Below are 21,960 nucleotides of genomic sequence, written 5' to 3'. Positions count from 1 at the left end.
CTACCAGCCCATATTGTAAGTCTATGGAATGTAATCCCATCCATTTACTTATAAATAACCCCGATAAGTTCTTAGACAAATATGGCAATTTATTTGGGTTTCAGATATACGGGACGGGTTTAGATCCTGGGACAGTATTGTTTATAGGGATAGAGACTGATACGGTATCCTCCCAAACTCATCAAGTATACCATTCCTTTTATGAAGAGATGAGTATAGATAATAAGATCCCCCATAATGCTAAAAACCTGTTTATTGATTTAGCCGAAAGTATTGCCGGTAGTCTTAATGTTACCAACTGCTATGTGTATGGAGGTACTAACATGGGAGACCAATGGCCTTGGGAAGCAAAGGAGGTAATGTCCGGTTCTGAGGCAGTTGACCAATTAATATCTACACAAGCCGATTATCATATGAGTGTTAGAGGTAAATCTGAGTGGAGATTAAAGACCTCCATCATAGGTTATGTTTGCATAGCAAGGAAAGGAATAATGTATAACACTTCTGTAGGAGAATTAACTTGTCTAGGGCAAAAAGCTTATGATGATGATACAAAGAATACAACTTGGTGGTCGGCTTCAAATGTCTCAGAACCATCTAACCCGTTTGCTAGATACGCCAATTTAAAGGATGTGTGGTTTGATTTATCCATCACATCTACCTGGAGAGCCCCAGCAAATTTGTACTGGATCTGTGGTAAGAAAGCCTATTCGGAGTTGCCACAGGACTGGGAAGGGGCATGTGTGTTGGGTATGCTCAAACCATCCTTCTTCTTGTTACCGATTGAAACAGGTGAGACTTTAGGTGTTAAAGTGTATGATGTGAATCATAGGAAGAAAAGGGGACCCATAGAGATAGGCGCCTGGGAAGATGATGAATGGCCTCCCCAGCGTATCATAGATTATTATGGGCCAGCCACGTGGGCTGAGGATGGTACCTTTGGTTATAGAACCCCTATTTATATGCTCAACCGTATTATAAGATTACAGGCGGTGGTTGAGATTATTACTAACGAAACATCACAAGCGCTCAATCTTCTAGCGAAGCATAACACCAGGATGAGGACGGCAGTCTACCAAAATAGATTAGCCTTGGATTACCTTTTGGCAGTAGAGGGAGGTGTATGTGGGAAGTTTAACCTGAGCAATTGCTGTCTTCAAATAGATGACGAAGGGCAAGCAATAGCTGAGCTTACTAGCCATATGGTTAAACTAGCGCATGTGCCTACTCAGGTATGGAAAGGGTACAATCCAAGTAGTTGGTTTGGTAGCTGGTATGAGTGGTTTGGAGGGCTTAAGGCAGTGGTAGGTGGAGTCCTACTGATTTTAATGTTGTGTCTACTCCTGCCGTGTCTTATACCCTTAGTAGTTAGGTCTGTGCAAAGCCTGATAGAAAATATAGCAGAGAGGAAGGCTGCTGCACAGATAATGGCGATTTATAAGTATAAGGCTCTAGATCAGGGAGAACCAATGCAGGAAGATGAGTGTTAAAGATTCACATCATAAGATAAGTCTGGTCTGGTTCATGGTAACTTGCGGTGTATGCAAACCAAGGTTAAGTGATGCCTCAAGTAATTGTAAAATATCAAGAGGCATCAAAGGGGGGAATGTGGTGGAATCTCGGTAAAAATAAATTTAGTAGGCCGAGATTACCACGTGGCATGTGTACGTGCATATGCTGACGTATCGATCAGTTGGTTGCACGAGGCAAGATACGATCAGTAGTGTACGGAGCATGTGCAAGAATACAGGATGTAGTATTCCCCCTCCTCCATTGTGCTGGACAAGCCATGCGGTCAAGCAGGAAGTTAATTCTTATTTGTATTGATTGGTCAAGAGAATGTGCGGGTGGAGCTTAATATGGGAGGAGTTATGTGCCTATATAAGGAGCCTGCACTATTGTCCGGGACTCAGAACTTGTGGTATTTTGGTGACGCTAGTCCCTCTGAGTCCCGATCGGTGATCCAATAAAGAATCTCTTCCTTCCTGAAGAAACCTGTGTCCATCTCTCTGTGCTTTGCTTCCGTCAGTTTCTCCGGTATCAGGCTGACATTTGTTTATCCTCACCTGTGTATATTTTGGTCACTGGTAGTAAACTCAATTCCAGGAAGATTATTCTCCAAACAGTAAATTGTAGGGGAATCAACCAGGGAATTAAAACTTAAGGTCAAAACAGACAAACTGGAAACAAACAAACATTCTTCAAACAGCAATTTGAAAAAAAAATTTGAAACTGGCAAGACGTGGTTGTAGAAACTGATTGAAGCCCATGTCTTGCCAAGAATCATCTAACCTATAAAAGAAAGTCGTCCTTGTTGTCTTTTTATAGAAGTATAAAAGAGGGATAGCGGGGAGAAAGAGGGAGGTGGAGCTAATGTGAAAACTGAAATTGCCAATGCTAAATTCTATTACTCCAAATAAATAAAACAATTATTTTTTTAAAGGGACACTATAGTCACCAAAACAACTTCAGCTTAATTAAGCAGTTTTGGTATATAGATTGTGCCTCTGAAGTTTCACTGCTCAGTTCTCCGCCATTTAGAAGTTAAATCAACTTTGTTTCTGTCTGTGCTGTCCTAGCCACAACTCCCCTGGCTGTGACTGGCACAGCCTGCATTAATTTTTTTTCATTGTGTCAGTTTAAAATTATTATTATTTATCTCCTGCTCTTTAAATTGAACATTTATTACACACAGGGAGCTCCTGCAGGGTCTAGCAGGCTAGTAACAGAGCAGGAGATAAGAAATTCTGAATTAAACAGAATTTGCAATAAAGCAAGTGTAAACTAGGACTCTTTTCAGGAGGTGTGTAGGGAGGCTGTGTAAGTCACATGCAGGGAGGCATAAACAAAGGGATTTAACTCCTAAATGGCAGAGGATTAAGCAGTTAGACTGCAGGGGCATGTTCTATACAACAAAACTGCTTCATCAAGCTAAAGATACAAACTTGTAATTAAGCCTGTTTCCCAGGCAATAGAATCCAGTTGCCAAGTGCAACATTCAAAATCAAAGCATAAGCAATCAGTATTTTATTTATGGACTATTCTGCCTGCAGGCTAGTGTGTATGTGCAAATGAAAACGTGCAGCTTCGCAGGAAAAGGGATAAAAGACACATTAATTCAACAGGTTGAAAGATCCCAGAAGCTGTCTGCTCTGGCTGCATTCTCCCCATTAACCCATTCTCTATAAAATATCTTATATATATGTACGGTCATCAGAACACTATGAAAACTTTCAGAATATAATGTATAGTAGTATTTATTTTTAACACAGTCTATACAGTTAGTAATAACACACCAGACTGTAACACAGTAGTAACAAACTGAAACTTGCTCACAAACATCCGATATCTTCATCTCAGTAAGTGATTAGCTTCCTGAAACGTCACTGTGGAAACAGCTGAACAGTTTACACAGTTTTTTTGGTTTGGATTTTCCTGGCTATTCTTTTCCAACACAGAGATCCAGCAATTAGTTTCCTGGACGTGTAGCTTTTCATAGAGGGACGTTAGGTCCTTGGTGTTAACAATACAGGAGTGAGCTGAAACAAAATGATCATATTTTTCAAATGAAGAGGAAATGCACACACCATTATCCAGGGAGTATTCCCATCAGGGTGCCTCCAAATTGGGAAGGCTAACTCCCAAATACATCCAGTAGTTTGAAACATAAATGGCTGGGTGCACCTGTTGGTTTATTTAAAGAGGCAATGTTTTATTCAGGAGTAATGAAAATAGACACCGTTTCGGTACCTATCTGTACCTTTGTTAAGTCCGACTTGTAAGACTTGACAAAGGCATAGATAGGTGACAAAACATTGCCTATTTCTGTACTCCTGGATAAAAACTGGCTCTTTAAAGTGACCAACAGGTGTGTCCAGACATTTGTATTTGAAACACAAATTACCAGTCATATTTGTAATTAGAGTTTGCAATCCTCCCCTTCTCCACAAAAACATATACAGGTTTAGCCTGTCTTATAGAATTAGCCACTCACATATAACTTGCTCCACACACCACCTTATTGGTAACACACACACAGACACACACTGACATTCATACAAATATAAACACCAGCACAGACATGCATGCATATACATACACACACACACACACACTGTAGCGGACCACGGGTAACCCGACTGGTTACCTTCGCTGTTACCTTCATTCAGCCACTCTGGAACCATCAGCACAAGTAAATACCCATTCCCCCAGTAACCTGATGAACCATAGTCCTGGGAGTCAAGCTGAACTGAAATGTTTGATGGGACATGGTACAGCCAATTTATCCACAGACCCCCAGCAGGTGGTCTCCATACTATTACACAAACTTTCACCAATGGGAATACAGAGCAGGTTACAGAAAAAGAACTACAAAGCAACAAAGCGATTCCTTACACTAGTTACCACCTCCCCCGGTGCCAACACACCATGACAACAAAAGGTTATCTTGGATGGACCCCATGTCCCTTCAAAGCAATCTTCTACAGACATGAACTAGCCCTCACACTCAGACACATCACACTAACACAATAAGACACACATTATTGCAAATAGTGCCCTATTTCTGCCCTACTCATGCTTCTGTCTGCCCCCTCTTTATGTTCTTTCTCATATATGTCCTTTAGTGGCCCTCTATGTTCTTTCTTCTTTTTCTTCCTCACCTTTTTCCCATATGGTCAACTAGCCCTTGTGCAAAAAAATGCATGGTCTGAGGCTGGTACCCTGCTCAAAGGGCAGACCTGATATTTTTATTATAGACATAAAAAATGAAAACCATGTGTCCAGGGTATATACCAGTGTATAGACAGGACTTAGTTAAGGTGTTAATAAACTACACTGCTTTGTGTTGGATGTGTGTTTCTTTAACCCTTTCATCCTGGGATGAGTTGCAAGTTCAGTGGCAGTCATGGGTTACTACACAATTCTTATGCAGCATTTAAAAGAATCTTAGCTGAACTGTGCTAAATATAAATTTCTTCATTCTGCCATTTAAGACATGCAGCAGCCATTTAAACAGTATCCAAAATAAATACTTCTGGGGAACGTTTAAGGGGAAAAGGACTGCAGTTCAGAGAAGGATGCCCTTGTTTGATGACACGTTATATTTATTACTTTGGATGAACTGTTGTTAACCCACTGATACTCAAAGGACGGATATATTTTATTAGATCTCAATAAAAACACTGTTCCCTTTTCTATTGGTGGCTTAACATTTACATAACCATGATTAATATAATACCCGTGAACTCCTTTTTATTATTCACTTATTGCTCTTGGGAGTCAAATTATGGCTAAAAGCTAAACTGCATTGCAGCACATTTCAGCACCAATTTATCATCATGTTTGACGAATTATACCGAACGACAGCTCCTGGTTTTGATATTGTTCCTTGTTTATTCTTACTGTCTACATCTACGACAATCGATAATGTAACTTTCTATTCTACTTCTCCAACAGACTGAGGTGCCTGTGTGTCCCACACAACCAAAATATGGTGAAATTGTCTCTTGTGCATATTTTTTTGTATTGCACCGTTTCTCAATAAAAAACATATTGCTATAAAAACACTGTTCTCTTTTGTAGTTGAAAATAAAAATTTTTGTTCACTTTGCACATGCAATTTCTTAATACATATTTTCTTTAAAAAAAAAAAAAAAAAGTGATTGGAAGCATAAGTGAGCTAAGCATAAGTGAGAATTCTTTCCAGTTCGGCTATTTGACCTTACATTTGAAATTCCCTTTGAATTCTTACTTTAGTGATTAACCCTGTAACATGCTAATTCAACTTTTTCTAGAAAATTCCATTGTAAATGTGCAATTTTTAATTTTTTTTATTGTGTGAATAAAAGCCTTAGTGTGTGGGACTGAAAATAGTCTTGTTGGTCTCAGAATGTGATTCTTCCCAACCCACATTGCTTCCTGGAACTCAGACTGATCTGGAATGCTCCAAGGATGGATATATATCACAAACAAACAAACAAACATGAAAAAAGTCTGAGCTTGCAGTTTATGTTTTTAGATGAGTTTGTCTGGTTTCCATATTGTAATTTACTACAAAAGTAGTGTGTTTATAAGCAAACATGTGCACTGGTGTGACTTCAAAGATAAAATGACAATAAGCTTACAGGAACTGATAATAGTTTGTTGGATCACTCTCATAAATAACACAAATCACACTTTCCTATAGGGAAGTCATCTTTTAACAAAGTTGGTGTAGTGTTCTATTCATTTCCTATCTCATATTCCACTCAACATTCTATAAGTTTAACAAGATTTTACCAATTCACTATTTAATAAGCATTTTCTGAACTAAGATTCCCATTTATTTACATAAATAGTGATGCTTTTTAGTAAGTTAAAGACACACTATAGTCACCAGAAGAACTACAGCTTATTGAATTTGTTTTGGTGAGTAGAATCAGTCTTTTTGCTGTAAACACGGTCTTTTCAGAGAAAATGCAGTGTTTACATTACAGCCTAGTGATAACTTCACTGGCCACTCCTCAGATGTCTGTTAGAGATCCTTCCTGGGTCATGGCTGCCTAAAATGCATCCAAACATTCAGTATCTCCTCCCTCTGCATGCAGACACTGAACTTTCCTCATAGAGATTCATTGATTCAATTCATCTCTATGAGGAGATGCTGATTGGCAAGGGCTGTGTTTGAATCATGCTAGCTCTGCCCCTGATCTGCCTCTTTGTCAGTCTCAGCCAATCCTATGGGGAAGCACTGTGATTGGATCAGGCTACCACTGTCAGGATCGGGACAGGGATCCAACACGCAGAATACAAACAGGAGCTAGGTACGTATACCGGACCTTAGAATGGCCGGACTAACGTAAGGAGAAAGCAAAGAATGGTCAGAGACAAGCCGAGGTCGAGGGAACGAGAGAACAGGTAAGCGAGAGACGAGCCGAGGTCAAAGGACACAAGAGTTAAGCAGGAACGAAAGTACAAGCCGAGTCAGAACCCAAAAAAACAAACAGTAATAAGAGCACTGAGTGACCAGACAAGCTAGAACCACGACAGGACAATGAACCATTACACACATCCCTATTTTATACCTTGGCTCTTTAATTGATGACTCCGCCCTTGCCGAGCCCTGATTCGTTGTTCGGAACTGGATTGACAGGTCGGGACGTGATTGCCGTCATGACCTCGGCTCCTGAGCGCCGCGTCATAAAAGGAAGCGGGGCTATCGCGGCCGGCGTGTAAACGGCTATGAGAGCTGTGAGGATTGGGTGAATCAGCCCCCCTGAGAGGACGGCCGTTTGAAAGTCTAACCTCCTCCGAGGTAGAGACTTCAGGTACCCTGACAGTACCCCCCCTCTCAGAAACGCCCACCGGGCGGAAGGAACCGGGGCGAGACGGAAAACGAGCATGAAATGCCCTGAGGAGACGAGGGGCATGCACATCTTCCCGGACCACCCAAGACCTTTCCTCAGGACCATAACCTTTCCAGTCAACAAGATATTGCACCCTCCCCCGAGAAACGAGAATGGACTTGACTTCATACTCCTCCTGATCCTCAACCTGGACAGAACGGGGGGAGGACACAGCGGAGGAAAACCTGTTACAAACCAAAGGTTTCAATAAGGAAACATGAAAGGAGTTCGGGATGCGCAGGGCAGGCGGAAGAGCCAGACGATATGCAACCGGGTTTATACGAGACAGAACCCTGTAAGGACCTATGTAACGAGGAGCAAATTTCATGGAAGGAACGTTCAAGCGGATGTTTCTGGTACTCAGCCATACCCTATCACCCGGGGAAAACACCGGAGCCACCCGTCTGCGTTTGTCAGCGTGTCGTTTGGACACCGCGGAATTATGAAGAAGAATTCGTCGAGTCTGATCCCACAACTTCCTCAGATTGGCAACATGAACATCAACCAACGGTATCCCTTGGGAAGGGGAAACCGACGGAAGAACGGAAGGATGAAAGCCATAATTCATGAAAAAGGGGCTAGAACGAGTAGAATCGCAAACGAGATTGTTGTGTGCAAACTCCGCCCAAGGAATCAGACCGACCCAATCGTCCTGGTGTTCAGAAACAAAACAACGCAAAAATTGTTCAACCTTTTGGTTGGTGCGTTCGGCAGCTCCGTTGGACTGGGGATGATAGGCAGAAGAAAAATTCAATTTGATGCCAAATTGAGAACAGAAGGACCTCCAAAACCGGGAAACAAATTGGGGACCTCTATCAGAAACAATTTCAGAAGGAATACCATGTAAACGAAAAATCTCCCTCGCGAAAATCTCAGCCAATTCGGGAGAAGAGGGCAATTTAGGCAGGGGTACAAAATGAGCCATTTTAGTAAACCTGTCAATCACCGTGAGGATAACAGTATGTTTTTTAGAAACAGGCAAATCGACAATGAAGTCCATAGCCAAACAAGACCATGGTTTCTCAGGAATTTCTAGGGGGTGCAAAAGCCCACATGGAAGCGTATGAGGTTGTTTAGTCCTCATACAGACATCACATGCCCCGACGAAGTCCTTAACATCCTTACGTAACGAAGGCCACCAGAAATCTTTAGAAATCAGAGAACACGACTTGCGTATGCCAGGGTGTCCGGCAAATTTACTGTTATGAAAACACTGCATCAGTTCCAGTTGGAGTTCAGGAGGAACGAAGTACCGATCCCCAGGAACAAGTCTGGGAGCCAGATGCTGTAATTTCTTGATCTCAGCAAGCAACGGGGAGTGAATCTTGATGCTCGTGTTGGCAACAATATTACACTTGGGAACTACAGAAGAAAAAAACAAATCAGACATAGTAGAAGGTTCATGTTGGCGGGACAATGCATCAGCCTTAGAGTTCTTAGAACCAGGTCTATAAGTGAGCACGTAGTTGAAATGAGTAAGGAACAAAGACCAACGAGCCTGCCTGGCGGACAAGCGCTTGGCTTCCCCTATATATGACAAATTCTTGTGATCCGTCAAAATAGTAACCGGGTGTAAAGTCCCTTCCAACAAATGTCTCCACTCCTTTAACCCCTTAAGGACACATGACATGTGTGACATGTCATGATTCCCTTTTATTCCAGAAGTTTGGTCCTTAAGGGGTTAAAGCCATAATGACCGCTAATAGTTCCCTGTCACCAATATCATATCTGCTTTCAGGCCCAGACAATTTCTTGGGAAAAAAAAAACACATGGGTGCAGCGGTTTATTCAAACCTAACCTTTGGGACAAGATAGCGCCTATACCTGTCTCTGAGGCATCTACCTCAAGTAAAAAAGGCAAAGAGGTGTCAGGATGAACTAATATTGGTGCTGAGGCAAACTGTTCCTTGAGAGTTCTGAAAGCAACAAGCGCCTCAGGAGACCAGGTCTTGGTATCAGCACCCTGTCTAGTCATATTGGTAATAGGAGCAATAATAGACGAGTACCCCTTAATGAAGCGCCTATAATAATTGGAGAATCCGATAAACCTCTGAATGGCCTTGAGTCCCTTGGGCAATGGCCAATCTAAGATTGATTGGAGTTTAACCGGGTCCATCCTAAACCAGTCTCCAGAAATAACGTAACCAAGAAAGTTTATCTGAGATTGGTCAAAGCTACACTTCTCCAATTTGCAGTACAAACCATCTTGTAGAAGCTTACGCAATACCCTTCTGACTTGTTTGTGGTGAGTCTCAAGCTCTCTAGAGTGTATTAGTATATCATCCAAATAAACTATAACACATTCATGTTGAAATTCCCTAAGAACCTCATTAATTAGGTCCTGGAATACTGCAGGAGCATTGCAAAGCCCGAAGGGCATTACCGTATACTCATAGTGGCCATACCGGGTATTGAAGGCCGTTTTCCATTCATCACCCTGCTGAATTCTCACCAAGTTATAAGCTCCCCTCAGATCTAACTTGGTAAAAATCTTGGACCCTTTCAGACGATCAAATAGCTCAGTAATCAAGGGAATAGGATAAGCATTTCTGATCATTATCTTATTCAAGCCCCGATAATCAATGCAAGGCCGTAGAGTGCCGTCTTTCTTATCTACAAAAAAGAAACCGGCCCCGGCTGGAGAAGAGGATCTCCTAATAAATCCCTTGTCTAGGTTCTCCCGTATGTATTCCTCTAAGACTAAGTTCTCCTTAGTGGATAGAGGATATACAGTACCCCTCGGAGGCATAGTACCAGGCAGGAGTCGAATCTTACAGTCAAAGGACCTGTGTGGGGGTAAAGTATCAGCCCTCTTTTTTATCAAAGACTGCCTTTAAATCCAGGTACTGAGAGGGTATCCGTAAATCTGTGGACCGGTTAGAGTTACTTGGTGCGTCAACTACGCAAACCGGCGAGATTTTCTGTAAACAACCTCTCTGGCAACCCTGAACCCAGGAGACTATCTCACCTTGTTCCCAATCAATAATAGGGTTATGCTTCTTAAGCCAGGGATACCCCAAGACTATGGGAACTGAAGGAGATGAGATAAGCATGAGAGATATTCCCTCCTCGTGTAGAATACCAATGGTTAACTTAACTGGTATAGTCTCACGAAAAATAACAGGGTCTGATAATGGTCTACCATCTATGGCCTCAACCGCCAAGGGTGTATCCCTTAGCTGAGATGGGATAGAGTGGTTTGTGACAAAGGCTTGGTCAATAAAGCTTTCAGCTGCTCCGGAATCTATCAATGCCATAGCATTAAGTACTCCCTTTTCACAAGCTAAAGAAACAGGTAACAGAAGCCTATGATCCTTGTAATCATATGTAGAGGACAAGATAGAAACACCCAAGGCCTGTCCTCTTGAGAAACTTAGGTGCGAGCGTTTCCCGGACGGTTAGGGCAATTTAGGCGTAGGTGACCTCTTACTCCACAATACAGACCCTCCCTTCTCCTGTATTGTCTTTCACTTTCTGAGAGACGAGTGTTACCTATTTGCATAGGTTCTGGGAGAGCTAGAGTTGTAGATTCAGAATTCTGCAATGCGGGAGCTAGTCTTAAGGTCTATGAGTTCTATCTCGAGTGTTCTGCCTCTGTCTCATGCGTTCATCTATTCGAGAAATAAATGAAATTAATTCTTCCAAATTTTCAGGAAGATCTCTAGTGGCAACCTCGTCTAGGATCTCATCTGATAATCCGTTCAGAAATACCCTGACAACCACTTCTGATGATGTCAGCAGACTGCTTGTTTTTTTTTTAAGGCAAACAGCATGCAGAGTTACAGCTTCTGACTTGAATACAGTAAGATTTTACTATATTTAGGGAGGCATAAGGGGCCCAGGGGGGCTAGATGGTGGTTTTAACACTATAGGGTCAGGAATACATGTTTGTATTCCTGACCCTATAGTGATCCTTTAAAGGAGAACAATCACTATTTTTTGAATTTTCACAATTGAATACAATTTTCAAAAACACCTAGTACTTGCATAAACCTTTTTTTCCATGTTCCATTTTCTGTTAAATGCCTTTTAAATATATTGCAAATGGCATCCAAATCCCGCTAAGTCTAGGCACAGCCAGGGCACATACGGAATTGGAGTTGTAGAAACAGAAATTATAACATGAAAAAGGGCAGCGCTGCTTATAGCAATGATTGACAGCGAGCAAAAATACAAGCTTCAGTTTCAAGATAGAGCTATACAATTTATTTGTTCAGACTACACAAAAGTATAATTGTTAAATATTTAGAATAATTACATTTTCTAGTTCCTAGCAGGAAAAAAAAGCATTGCTATTATTCTAAATTGTGAGGAGTAATCAGCCTGCCTGGTTTTATGTCATCATAGAATCTAGATGGTACGAAAAGAAGGCCAAATACACCTCCTCCACCAGTTAGACAATTGGATTATCAGATAATCCATTCCTTTTTTCTTTAACGCCATTGAAGAATGCATAATGCATGCAACACATGTTTGTATTACACATCAAACAACAATAACAATATCCACAGATATTTTCCCACATTAAAGAAAATGAACAGGCCATATAGGTTGATGTCGAACAAGGACCTTCATACTCTACCATCCACAGCCCATGATAGCCATACGATTTATGACCAAGAGCAAAGAGTATTTTTTCATTTTTCCTGTTTGACACTATCACAGATGTGTCGTTTATTCAGACAATTCTGCTCATACTTCGCAAGACATTTTTTTTTTTTTTTTTTTTAAAGCTCAACTCCTTCTCCAATTAAAATTGGAAAATTGGGATTAGTTGCATTACCAATTATTCACCCCAGAATACATTATTCCGGGAGACATGTCTTCAGAACATTCCCTGCAGGTATAATCATTCCCTGCAGGTCAGGTCCTTGCTGTAAAAATTCTCTGAAAAGACAGTGTTTACATTGCTGCCTAGACAACTCCAGTGATCGTCACTCAGAAGGCCACTAGAGGTGCTCCCTGGCATGGAAACACTGAACTTTCCTCACAGAGATGCCTTGATCCAATGCATCTCTATAAGGAGATAATGAATGGCCAGGGTGGCGTTTGGCTCCGCCCCATCGCTGCCTTCTTGGTCAAGATCATCAGAATTGACAATCTGAGCTAATCTAATGCTTTTCCATATGAAAGCAATAGATTGGCAGAGATAGTTAAAGGGACACTATAGTCACCAGTGCAACTAACTACATGTATTCCTGACCCTATAGTGTTAACACGACCATCTAGCCCCCCTGGGCCCCTCACGCCTCCATAAATATAGCAAAATCTTACTGTATTCAAGCCAGACGCTGTAAGTCTGCATGCTGTCTGCCTAAAAAAAAAAAAAAAACAGTCTGCTGACATCATCAGAAGTTGTAGCCTGATCCAATCACAATGCTTCCCCATAGGATTGGCTGAGACTGACAAAGAGGCAGATCAGGGGCAGAGCCAGCATGATTCAAACACAGCCCTGGCCAATCAGCATCTCCTCATAGAGATGAATTAAATCAATGAATCTCTATGAGGAAATTTCAGTGTCTGCATGCAGAGGGAGGAGACACAGTGCTGCCCTGTGCTCTGCTGACAGTAGATCTGAGTGGATTGAGGAGTTTTATGCCTCAATCAACTCGGAAGTCCCTCTGGTGGCATTTTGAGTGACTGAAACTGGAGGTGTTCCTAGCTTTGAATGTAAACACTGTATTTTCCCAGAAAATACAGTGTTTACATGAGAAAGGCTGCAGGGACTGCAACCTCGCCACTGTACACTGGAGAAGCCTGGTTGCTCGCCTGCTCCCTTTAGACTATGGCCCTGCAGTTCAAACCTTTATTTTCCCTGCAGAAAGGCTTATTCGTGCCTTTCTGCCGGGTGTTCGGTAGACTCAATCTACCGAACAAAGTACCGATCTAAGGACCACCTGGGAACTGGAGTGTGCCACCAATTGACCACCCCGCAGCTGCGGTTAACCGCAGCTTAATTGACGAACGCTGGGTGGCCTTTGTTCGTCGAACGAACACGTGGTGGCGGCCATCTTAAACTCCCGAACAGCGGTGTTTTGCCGTCGAGTGTCTGGAACTAAAATCGGACACTCTACTAGGCAAACACCGCTGAGACCTCCAGACTTCCGTGGATTTGTGCCGCAACTACCGAACGAGCCGCCGTTCGGTAGAAAGACTAATGTTCACATGGGGAGTCTAACGAACACAAGGAAACCCACGGATGGCAAGCCGTCCGGGACTTCTTAATACATTAACAGAGACCGACCGCAAGGCCAAACCTCATGGAACTATTTTCGGTCACTTTGCCTGTGCGGTCGGTCAAAACTTTAAACCTACATAACTCCCGAACCCCAGGTCTGATCTGGGTGATTTTGGAGTATGTTGCTCACCCAGATCAGGGCTATCAGGGGATCCCCTATTTAGGAGTGTACTCTAGGTATTTGGGCTACATCCAGGAAGTGGGGAAGTAATGTACATGATTAAGGGGATTATGTGTCATGCTGAGGGGAGGAGATGTGTGGGAGGTAATTCATGTGTGATTGGTGCATCGGGTAATGACTGTAAATCCCTCCCTTGCATGGGAGAATCCTTTATAAGCCAGTTGTGTTAATAAACGTGAGTTCCTGCTTAACCCTCAAAGTGAAGTGTCGTCTCATTCTTGGGGGGGATTTGATTGTATGCCGATTGCCAGGAGTGTAAGCTGTTCGTATGGCTTTTCCTGTTCGGCTGCTTCCAGTGTTCGTGTGTCTCTTGTTCGGGAGTTGGTGAATTTGTGTAGTTTGCAGTTTCGGGAGATTGGTGATTGCAGTAGGTGCTTGTCTATCGGGAAGGGGATTATCGCCTAAACGGTTTTTATCCTCTTGTGAGTGAAACTGTCCGTTACAGTTCTCACCTGAACAACCTCATTAAGCTGAAGTTGTTCAGGTGACTATAGTGTCCCTTTAATTCTGATATCAGCCAAAGAGGCGGATTAGGACAGTGCCAGTCCCTACGGACCCACACAGCGCTGGAATAAAGTTTCACAGGTTTTAAAAGGTGGGCAAGGGGGGAGACGGCCACCTAAATTACGTTTTTTTCGTTTTTCTTTCTTCCACTATAGGATCAGGAATACACTTTTGTATTCCTGACCCAATAGTGTGTACTTAAAGGACCACTATAGGCACCCAGACCACTTCAGCTTAATGAAGTAGTCTGGGCGCCAGGTCCATCTAGGGTTAACCCTGCCTGCTGTAAAAATAGCAGTTTCTGAGAAACTGCTATGTTTACATATGGGTTAATCCAGCCTCTAGTGGCTGTCTCATTGACAGCCGCTGGGAGGCACTTCCGCGCTTCTCACTGTGATTTTTACAGTGAGAAGACGCCAGTTTCCATAGGAAAGCATTGAGAATGTTTTCCTATGGACAGACTGAATGCGCGCGCGGCTCTTGGCGCGCATGCGCATTCAGCCGATGACGTCCGAAGGAGGAGGAAAGTCCCCAGTGCCGAGGGAGCCTGGCGCTGGAGAAAGGTAAGTGTTTAACCCCTTCCTCCCCCTTCAGCCCGGCGGGAGGCAGGCCATGAGGGTGGGGGTGGGGGGACCTATTAATACTATAGTGCCAGGAAAACAAGTTTGTTTTCCTGGCACTATAGTGTGTCTTTACCTCACAATATGTTTTATGATTCTAAACAGATAAGTATTATGCATCTAATTATCTCTTCTCTAAAGTTCACCCTTGCTATGTAATATTGTGTATACTTTTTGTGGTGCTTTATAACTTTCGTTGGCTAAAAAAAACTATATATAATATATATAAGATTTGTTTCGTAAAATAAAATATGACTTTTCCCGTTTAAAGTGCACACAAGACATCAAGACTTTGCCAAAGGACTATTTAACCAAGTATTTTAATATGTAAATAATTCCATTTTACGATGGTTAGGAAAAATTCTATAGGTGCAGTTTTTTCCATGCTCCAGAGGTGTCTTTTTACAATCCGACTGACTACAAACAAGGTCAACGACAGATTTTACCTAGTTATAGGACAATGTTGCATAAATGGAAAATAGTTGGTTTTCTTTTTTCATTCTTTATTTATATTTAGTCTATAATCATGAAATATAATACAGTGCCTACAACCAAGGTACATCAATAACACATTAACTCACTGGTGTGTGAAGAATAATGTATGATAATAATATGAAGTGGACTGATATATAACTGATGCGTTTTAATATATTAATGGGTACCCAAGGAAATCTACAGATGTGCACCTCAAGATTGCTAGAGAAATACAAGTAAACCAATATGGCTCCAAATAAGGTAAAACCAGAAAATATAAATATTCCTCAAATAATAAAATTGTTCTTTAATCATACCTAGAGGCCATTGGGGGGAGGAGGGAGGGTGCAGTTGGGTAAATGCTCAAGCAAGAGAATTAAAGAAAGAAATAAATGAGAGTAAATTAAAGGAAATATACAATATAGGAACATTTAATACAAATTGCAAAATAACCACAGATAATTCTATATCAGGTGGCCCATGCGGCATATGAATGTGAAGCAGACATTTTTTGGTATAAATGGAGTGACTTTAGCCGGTTTCCAAAGGTGGGGAGGCTTAGTCCACAGAGAGGGCCTAGTCTCCTGAAGTTGGGTAGGCAGAAGGGAGCATAGTTTGAATACATTGTGACTGTTCTAAGAAACTAAATCTACACATTTCTGAAACAGGGAAACATTTGACAAGCAAATTGCACATTTTAGACCAAAAAAGCTAAACTAAAGAAAAAAAATATCTTTAGCTGAACTATTTTTTACCTTGGCTATTATATACTACAAAGTGTAATGCCTTTGCCAATTCTCCCAAATTCCTGGTAAAGGTATAGTGAGTAGCTCCATAAACATATAATATTACGTTAGATTTAACGTTTCCACTGGCCTTTTCATTTCGTTAAGGGTTACACAGTTACAGTTCGATTTGAGAATAAGAGGGGGTGTGGAGGAATTATAATTTAATACAACCTGCTTTTGGCAGCTATGCCTGAAAAGTCTAGTCCGAGCTAAATAACAAGAGACTTGGCAGGAGGAAGTGATTTCCTTCCAGAGATTAAAAACAATCCAAATAATAAAATAAACTGCAGATATCACATCAGTAAGGTTTGCAAAGGGTTACTACTTAGGCTCCTTAGGTATGACATTAATATTACATTAATATTGAAGATTCTATTGTTAAATTTACTCTTTAAAAAAATGAAATGGGCAAACACTACAATTTTTCATTATGTCAACAAATATAATGACATGAGCGCAGTATAAGAGAGAGAAACTGGGCATTGGGTCATTGTGATCATAAGTTGAACATTTGTATAAAAAGTTGTGTTGTCACCAAAAGCCTGTATTGTATCCATAGAAGAGAGAACAGTCAATTTCCATAACTTTTCACATACATATTTGAGCACCTTTGGTATGTTATTCGATATAAAAGGCATTTCTATAAATACATAAATGACCCTTTAAATGACAAACTTTACTTTTATTTGCATATAGTGTCATTCTACAGGGTTTCTTTACTGGGCTACAGTATGACAAAAATTAGGTTTAAACAGCCAAAAACAAAATCCTCGAATCGGCTCTAGTCACAGTTTGGCTATTTTAGACTGATATTTTCCATAGGGATTTCAATGTGGAACAGTTAAATGTTTAGTGAATAAACCCATAATGTACCTTTGGCAGTTCCTTGGAAAGCTGTATGATATGAGCCAATATTCCTAAATTGAATCATTTTGCACCAGGTACCATATAGTACCCACATTACTGGATGGCTTCAATGATGAAGCTCAAGAATATTCGATTCAAGGTTTGCCATAGCCAAGAATCACATTAATGATAAATTGATGTTCCCCATTGATTGATTGATTGATGCATTCCTTAACAAAGAGGCTGGCTTCTGATAATTGGGTACAAATCCTACCTGATAGACAGCTTCGTCACAGGCATGTTGAAGGCCCAGATTCAGCATTGTGTTTTGAAGAGTTCGACCCATGTAGAATTCCAAAGATAGGTAATAAATACGCTGTACAAAAAGAACAAAAAACATATTAATGAATAATAATGATATCAATTTTGTTCTATGATATAAATTGTGCAGATACATTTTGGAGCATCTTAGATCGAAGGTCAGTTTAGATGTTTGACTCTGCTCCTCTGGGACCACGCAATGCAAAACTAACTGTTATTGCTATTAAAATGACGTTTTAAAATGACATTGCAAAGATTCTGAGCCAAATCATTTTTGTTTAAGGCTATAATTAGGCTCACAATGGTTTAAAACATATATATATATATATATATATAGTATGAAGACTCTGCATAATAAAATGGAAAGAGAGAACACAAATAAATACTAGTTGGAATATGAGGCTTAGTGGCCAGGCCTATGGGAAAAGAGGAAGCAAATTTTTGGCTATGACAACAGCTGGATAAATTGCCTGGAACCTGGGAACAAACAAACAATATGAAATGAGACCTTGTATTATCTCCTGGGCAATGTTTCTTCCTGGTAATAAGTGTAATTTTCACAGCAACTCCTGCCACTGGGGACTATTCCCATCAAACGTATCATGCAGTGAGAATCATTGACAACAAATATAAGCGACAGAAATTTAAAGCCCGCCCATGTGCTTTGTTGATTTACACTGGGAGCCTCAAAATGGTGCAGATGACAAGTAACTAATCTACAAACTGCTATACAGGCCCACGGCTAAAGTATGATGAGGAGTTGTTGGAACCACGTCTAATATACTTTATGAATTGAATTATTTTATACAATTGATTTAGTTAAAAAAAAAAAAAAAAGGCTATCATGCTCAAAAACTTACTCCAACAATGTTGCAACTTCAAAAATAAACCTAGGAGCAAAATATGCATGGATTAAACAAACAGCAAGAAAGATGTTGGCAAAGTCCAACTGCGATATGTAAGCCAAACCTAGCCATTCGATTTTTTTAATGGCAGTGCTTAGCATACCCCATAAATCCCTGCTCAGCATATGCAAAGTCCATATAAGACTGATGATTTCTATGAAATACACATTTTAATTACAACTGAATATTATCAGACTGACCTGCATATTTGCAATGCTCTGATAAAATATAAAGAGTTGACAAGCACAGACATCACAACAAAATCTACATCTTTTCACCTACTTCATCAGAGATTAAATAACAGATGCTAAAGGGACACTCCAGGCCACTAAGGCACTTTAACTATGTGTTTAACTTTATGTGTGAATAGTGTGTCTCCTGTTTTCAACATTTTATAAAAAAAATGCAGATTTCAATAGCAATTAGCACTTTTGTATATTAACCTGGTTACACCCCACCCCCTGACTGTCAATCAGACAACTGGTCCCATTACTTCCTGGTTTGATTAGTTCAGTGGAGCTAAACTCAAGTGGCAGGTAATTGCTCAAAGCACCTACCTGCCTTGCAAATGATTTTCATAGAGCTGCTTTGGAAAGTCTGTAATTGGAGAGCCACAGACAGCCTGGGTGGGGTTAGAGGCAGCAGACAAGAGGACTTTTGCAAACAGTGTTTAGATCTACCACAATGAAAACAAATGTCGAATAAATTACATGCATGTTTTCATTGGAGCTATATCTACTAAACAGTGATTTTTTATTTTTGTGTATTTGGGCAGTGGCGTGTCCCTTTAATGCCTTGAATTAAACAGATCTCTGAGAAAATGCATACCAGTTACAGCACAAGCATCTCATAATGTTTAGAGACACATCTTACTGAAACTGTGTTCTCATACCGACAGCATAATTTCCTTTTTTGACTTCAGCACACGTCAGGCCTTATTGTTAAGGCTGGATTCTATTTATAGAGAACATTTATGTGAAACTTAAAACCAAACTCTCTCAACACTACTTTCTGATTGCCAGATGTGTAATTTTAAAACTAAGCTTTTGTAAATCTAGGGAAACCAATAAAAAAAATTAGAATGGTCTGTTATTTACTGATAAATTATGTTTGCAATTGTATTACAAAGAAGAAATACACAATTTTATCAGGACAGGGCAAAAATAATAAAAACTTACCATTACAAAACAATAAATGGGTCCATCTTGAAACATAGTTGCCAGATTTGACAATCAAAACAAATTCCTCTCCACTTAAAAAGGTTACTCCAAGCTCCATCACCACTTCGCTGATTTGAAGATCTGGAGTCTGTATCTGGAGTCTGTATTTGAAGCGTAACTCTAGCTCCGGCTGTGTCATAAGCCAGCCCGATACAAGAGTTCTGGACCAGCCAATATAAGTTCTGTGCATGTTTGGCTTCTACTATCAGCACACACAGAATGCTGGTGGCAAGGCTCCCCACACCTTGCGTCCCCAATACCATTCTCCCAGAATGATGTTGGCAGAGGTGCATTGGGCTTTTTTTTTTTTTTTTTTTTTAGATGGTGAGGGCCAGGATAGGATTGGTTATTCTGACCAAAATCCATCTTTTCTTAAAACTGTTTTTTTGTTGTTGTTGGAGTAACCCTTTAATCCACACCTGCTCTCTGATTGGTAGAGGTATGTGAAGCAAAATTAATAACGAATCTGTATTATTTCTATTTGATAACTATGGATTATAGTTTAAAGGTTTAATTTAAAGGCCTTGTAATTAGGTTTCCAATAGTGGCAAGCCATGCTATTGGACGGCACACTAAACAGTCATTGCAGTCTTATGGGTGTGGCTAGCAGTCGATAATATTTAAATTTTGTTTAGATTTAGAATATTTTTTATTAAAAAAAAAAAGCAAAAGTTTTTTTTACCCTCAAGGCCATATTCCAGAGTCTTTAGAGAAGAATTTCAAATTGTTGTAATGAAAAAAGGCAGAAGAGAAGTAAGCAATGGAATCAACAATCACATTCCACTGGTGAATAGCCCACTTTACCGGTGTGATAAATCCTCCCCACCCTTATTGTGGGAAGAATGATTCACAGATCACAGGAGAAGTCCACAATAACTCAACACCATATACAACTAGATTTTTGATAAACCAGTTTAGCACATTATACTGTGTTGATACCACAAATGTGATTACATCTCTAAACTAAATCCTGTGGGTTAAGTGTGATTTACTTCGCAGTCTGTAGATCATCTGAATGTTACACATGCATGTCCCCAAAGCTATTTATGGGGATCTATTTATGACAAACACCAAATTGCTAAATGTATGCCAAAATAAATTATTATGAAAATTAGCCATCTGAACTGGGATGGGGGTTTGTATAAAAAAAAAAAAAAAACCTTGATACATCTTTATTGAGTCTGAAAAGGGCCTATAACACAGTAATATAATGTATACAGCATTATGTTTTTAAAAAACAAAACAAAAAAAACTGTAATGTCCCCAACTGTATGGTGATTGTTCAATTATAATTTTCATAGAATATACTTTGGAATATGAAGACACTATAAGATATACAGAATTTCTGTATTCTATATTCACAAACTGTATAAACATACACTTTTAACCTATGATAAAAAATGTTTATTTTTTTTTAAGTATATTATTTGATATATTTTGCTTTCCAAATGACAGAGCACACTACTGCACAGGTCATTGAGGCCAACATATTAGGTCAGATTGATTACTCTCTGCAGAAAACAGGAAGGTCACACGTGATGCTCCAAGGTCATAAGAGATATGAATAGTAAATTCTAGCAGCATCACAAATGACTACTGCCAAGTGAGCCCGTTCTTATTGCAGGGGTATGCAGTGATCTCAGAAATTTCATACAAAATAATAAAAATAGTTTGAAAATAAATAGATGAATTACAATCTCCATCTGATATTTATTGATGTGTTAACAGCTGTCGATGAGTCATTAATTATGTGGCCTGATTACAATCTCATCCTCACAATTTTCATCAAAGCTGTAATCATTGCTGCATCAGTGAAAAGGGGCCCTGTGATATTTTTAATTGATGTCCTTTAATTAGACCAGTTAAAGGAGAAACACAACACTGAATGAGGAATTTAATGAGTTAAGGGGATTTGATTGCTGTAAGGATGCATTTCAGATGTTTGTGAACAGTCAAATTATTACAAAGTAGGGGGCGGAGCTTACCAGCCAAGCAAAGCAGACGTGCCTGCTGAGAGCTCCTGAGCCTAAGGCCAAGATTTGGGTCTTAACGCCCGACCACCCAAGCGTACCAGCTGTGGACAGCGATAATCCTGATAAGGAGGAGATGCTGCATCGGGGGATACCAGTTGGGAGACCCTCTGTGGCGGAGCCAACCACATCGCAGCTTGCGGCCTACACGGGTGGGAGCCGAGGATAGATGGCCGCTATCCCGGTTCTCGGGCTGAAGGGGGGGGCACTCTCACAAAGCCTCCACCCCCCATGGACCGGGGGGGATATCCCGGTCCCTGCCTAACTGGATGACCGCAGCCCTGAACAAAGCAACGGTAGCATTCTCGGGCAGATTGAGAGCGGAGACACCCAAGATGGCGGACGCGCCTAACTCCATAACACGCGGCAAGCAAATCTTGCAATCAGAAGCAACAGGCCCTAACACCAAAGCGACCGACAAAATCGAGGAGCTCTTTAACAAATTTTG

General features: G+C 40.6%; 1 protein-coding gene across 1 annotated transcript in view; it reads right to left on the bottom strand.

Moving 5' to 3' along the window:
- PYGB (glycogen phosphorylase B) overlaps positions 1–21,960 on the bottom strand; it is a 107,448-nt gene that overhangs the window by 77,185 nt on the left and 8,303 nt on the right. Inside the window, exon 2 of the mRNA XM_063443707.1 lies at positions 17,311–17,412. Within this exon, the coding sequence (XP_063299777.1) occupies positions 17,311–17,412 (102 nt within the window). The remainder of the gene's footprint in view (positions 1–17,310; positions 17,413–21,960) is intronic.

The sequence above is a fragment of the Pelobates fuscus genome, chromosome 2 (genome assembly GCF_036172605.1).
Source record: "Pelobates fuscus isolate aPelFus1 chromosome 2, aPelFus1.pri, whole genome shotgun sequence".
NCBI lineage: Eukaryota > Metazoa > Chordata > Amphibia > Anura > Pelobatidae > Pelobates > Pelobates fuscus.
This window is presented reverse-complemented; position numbering and strand designations above follow the sequence as displayed.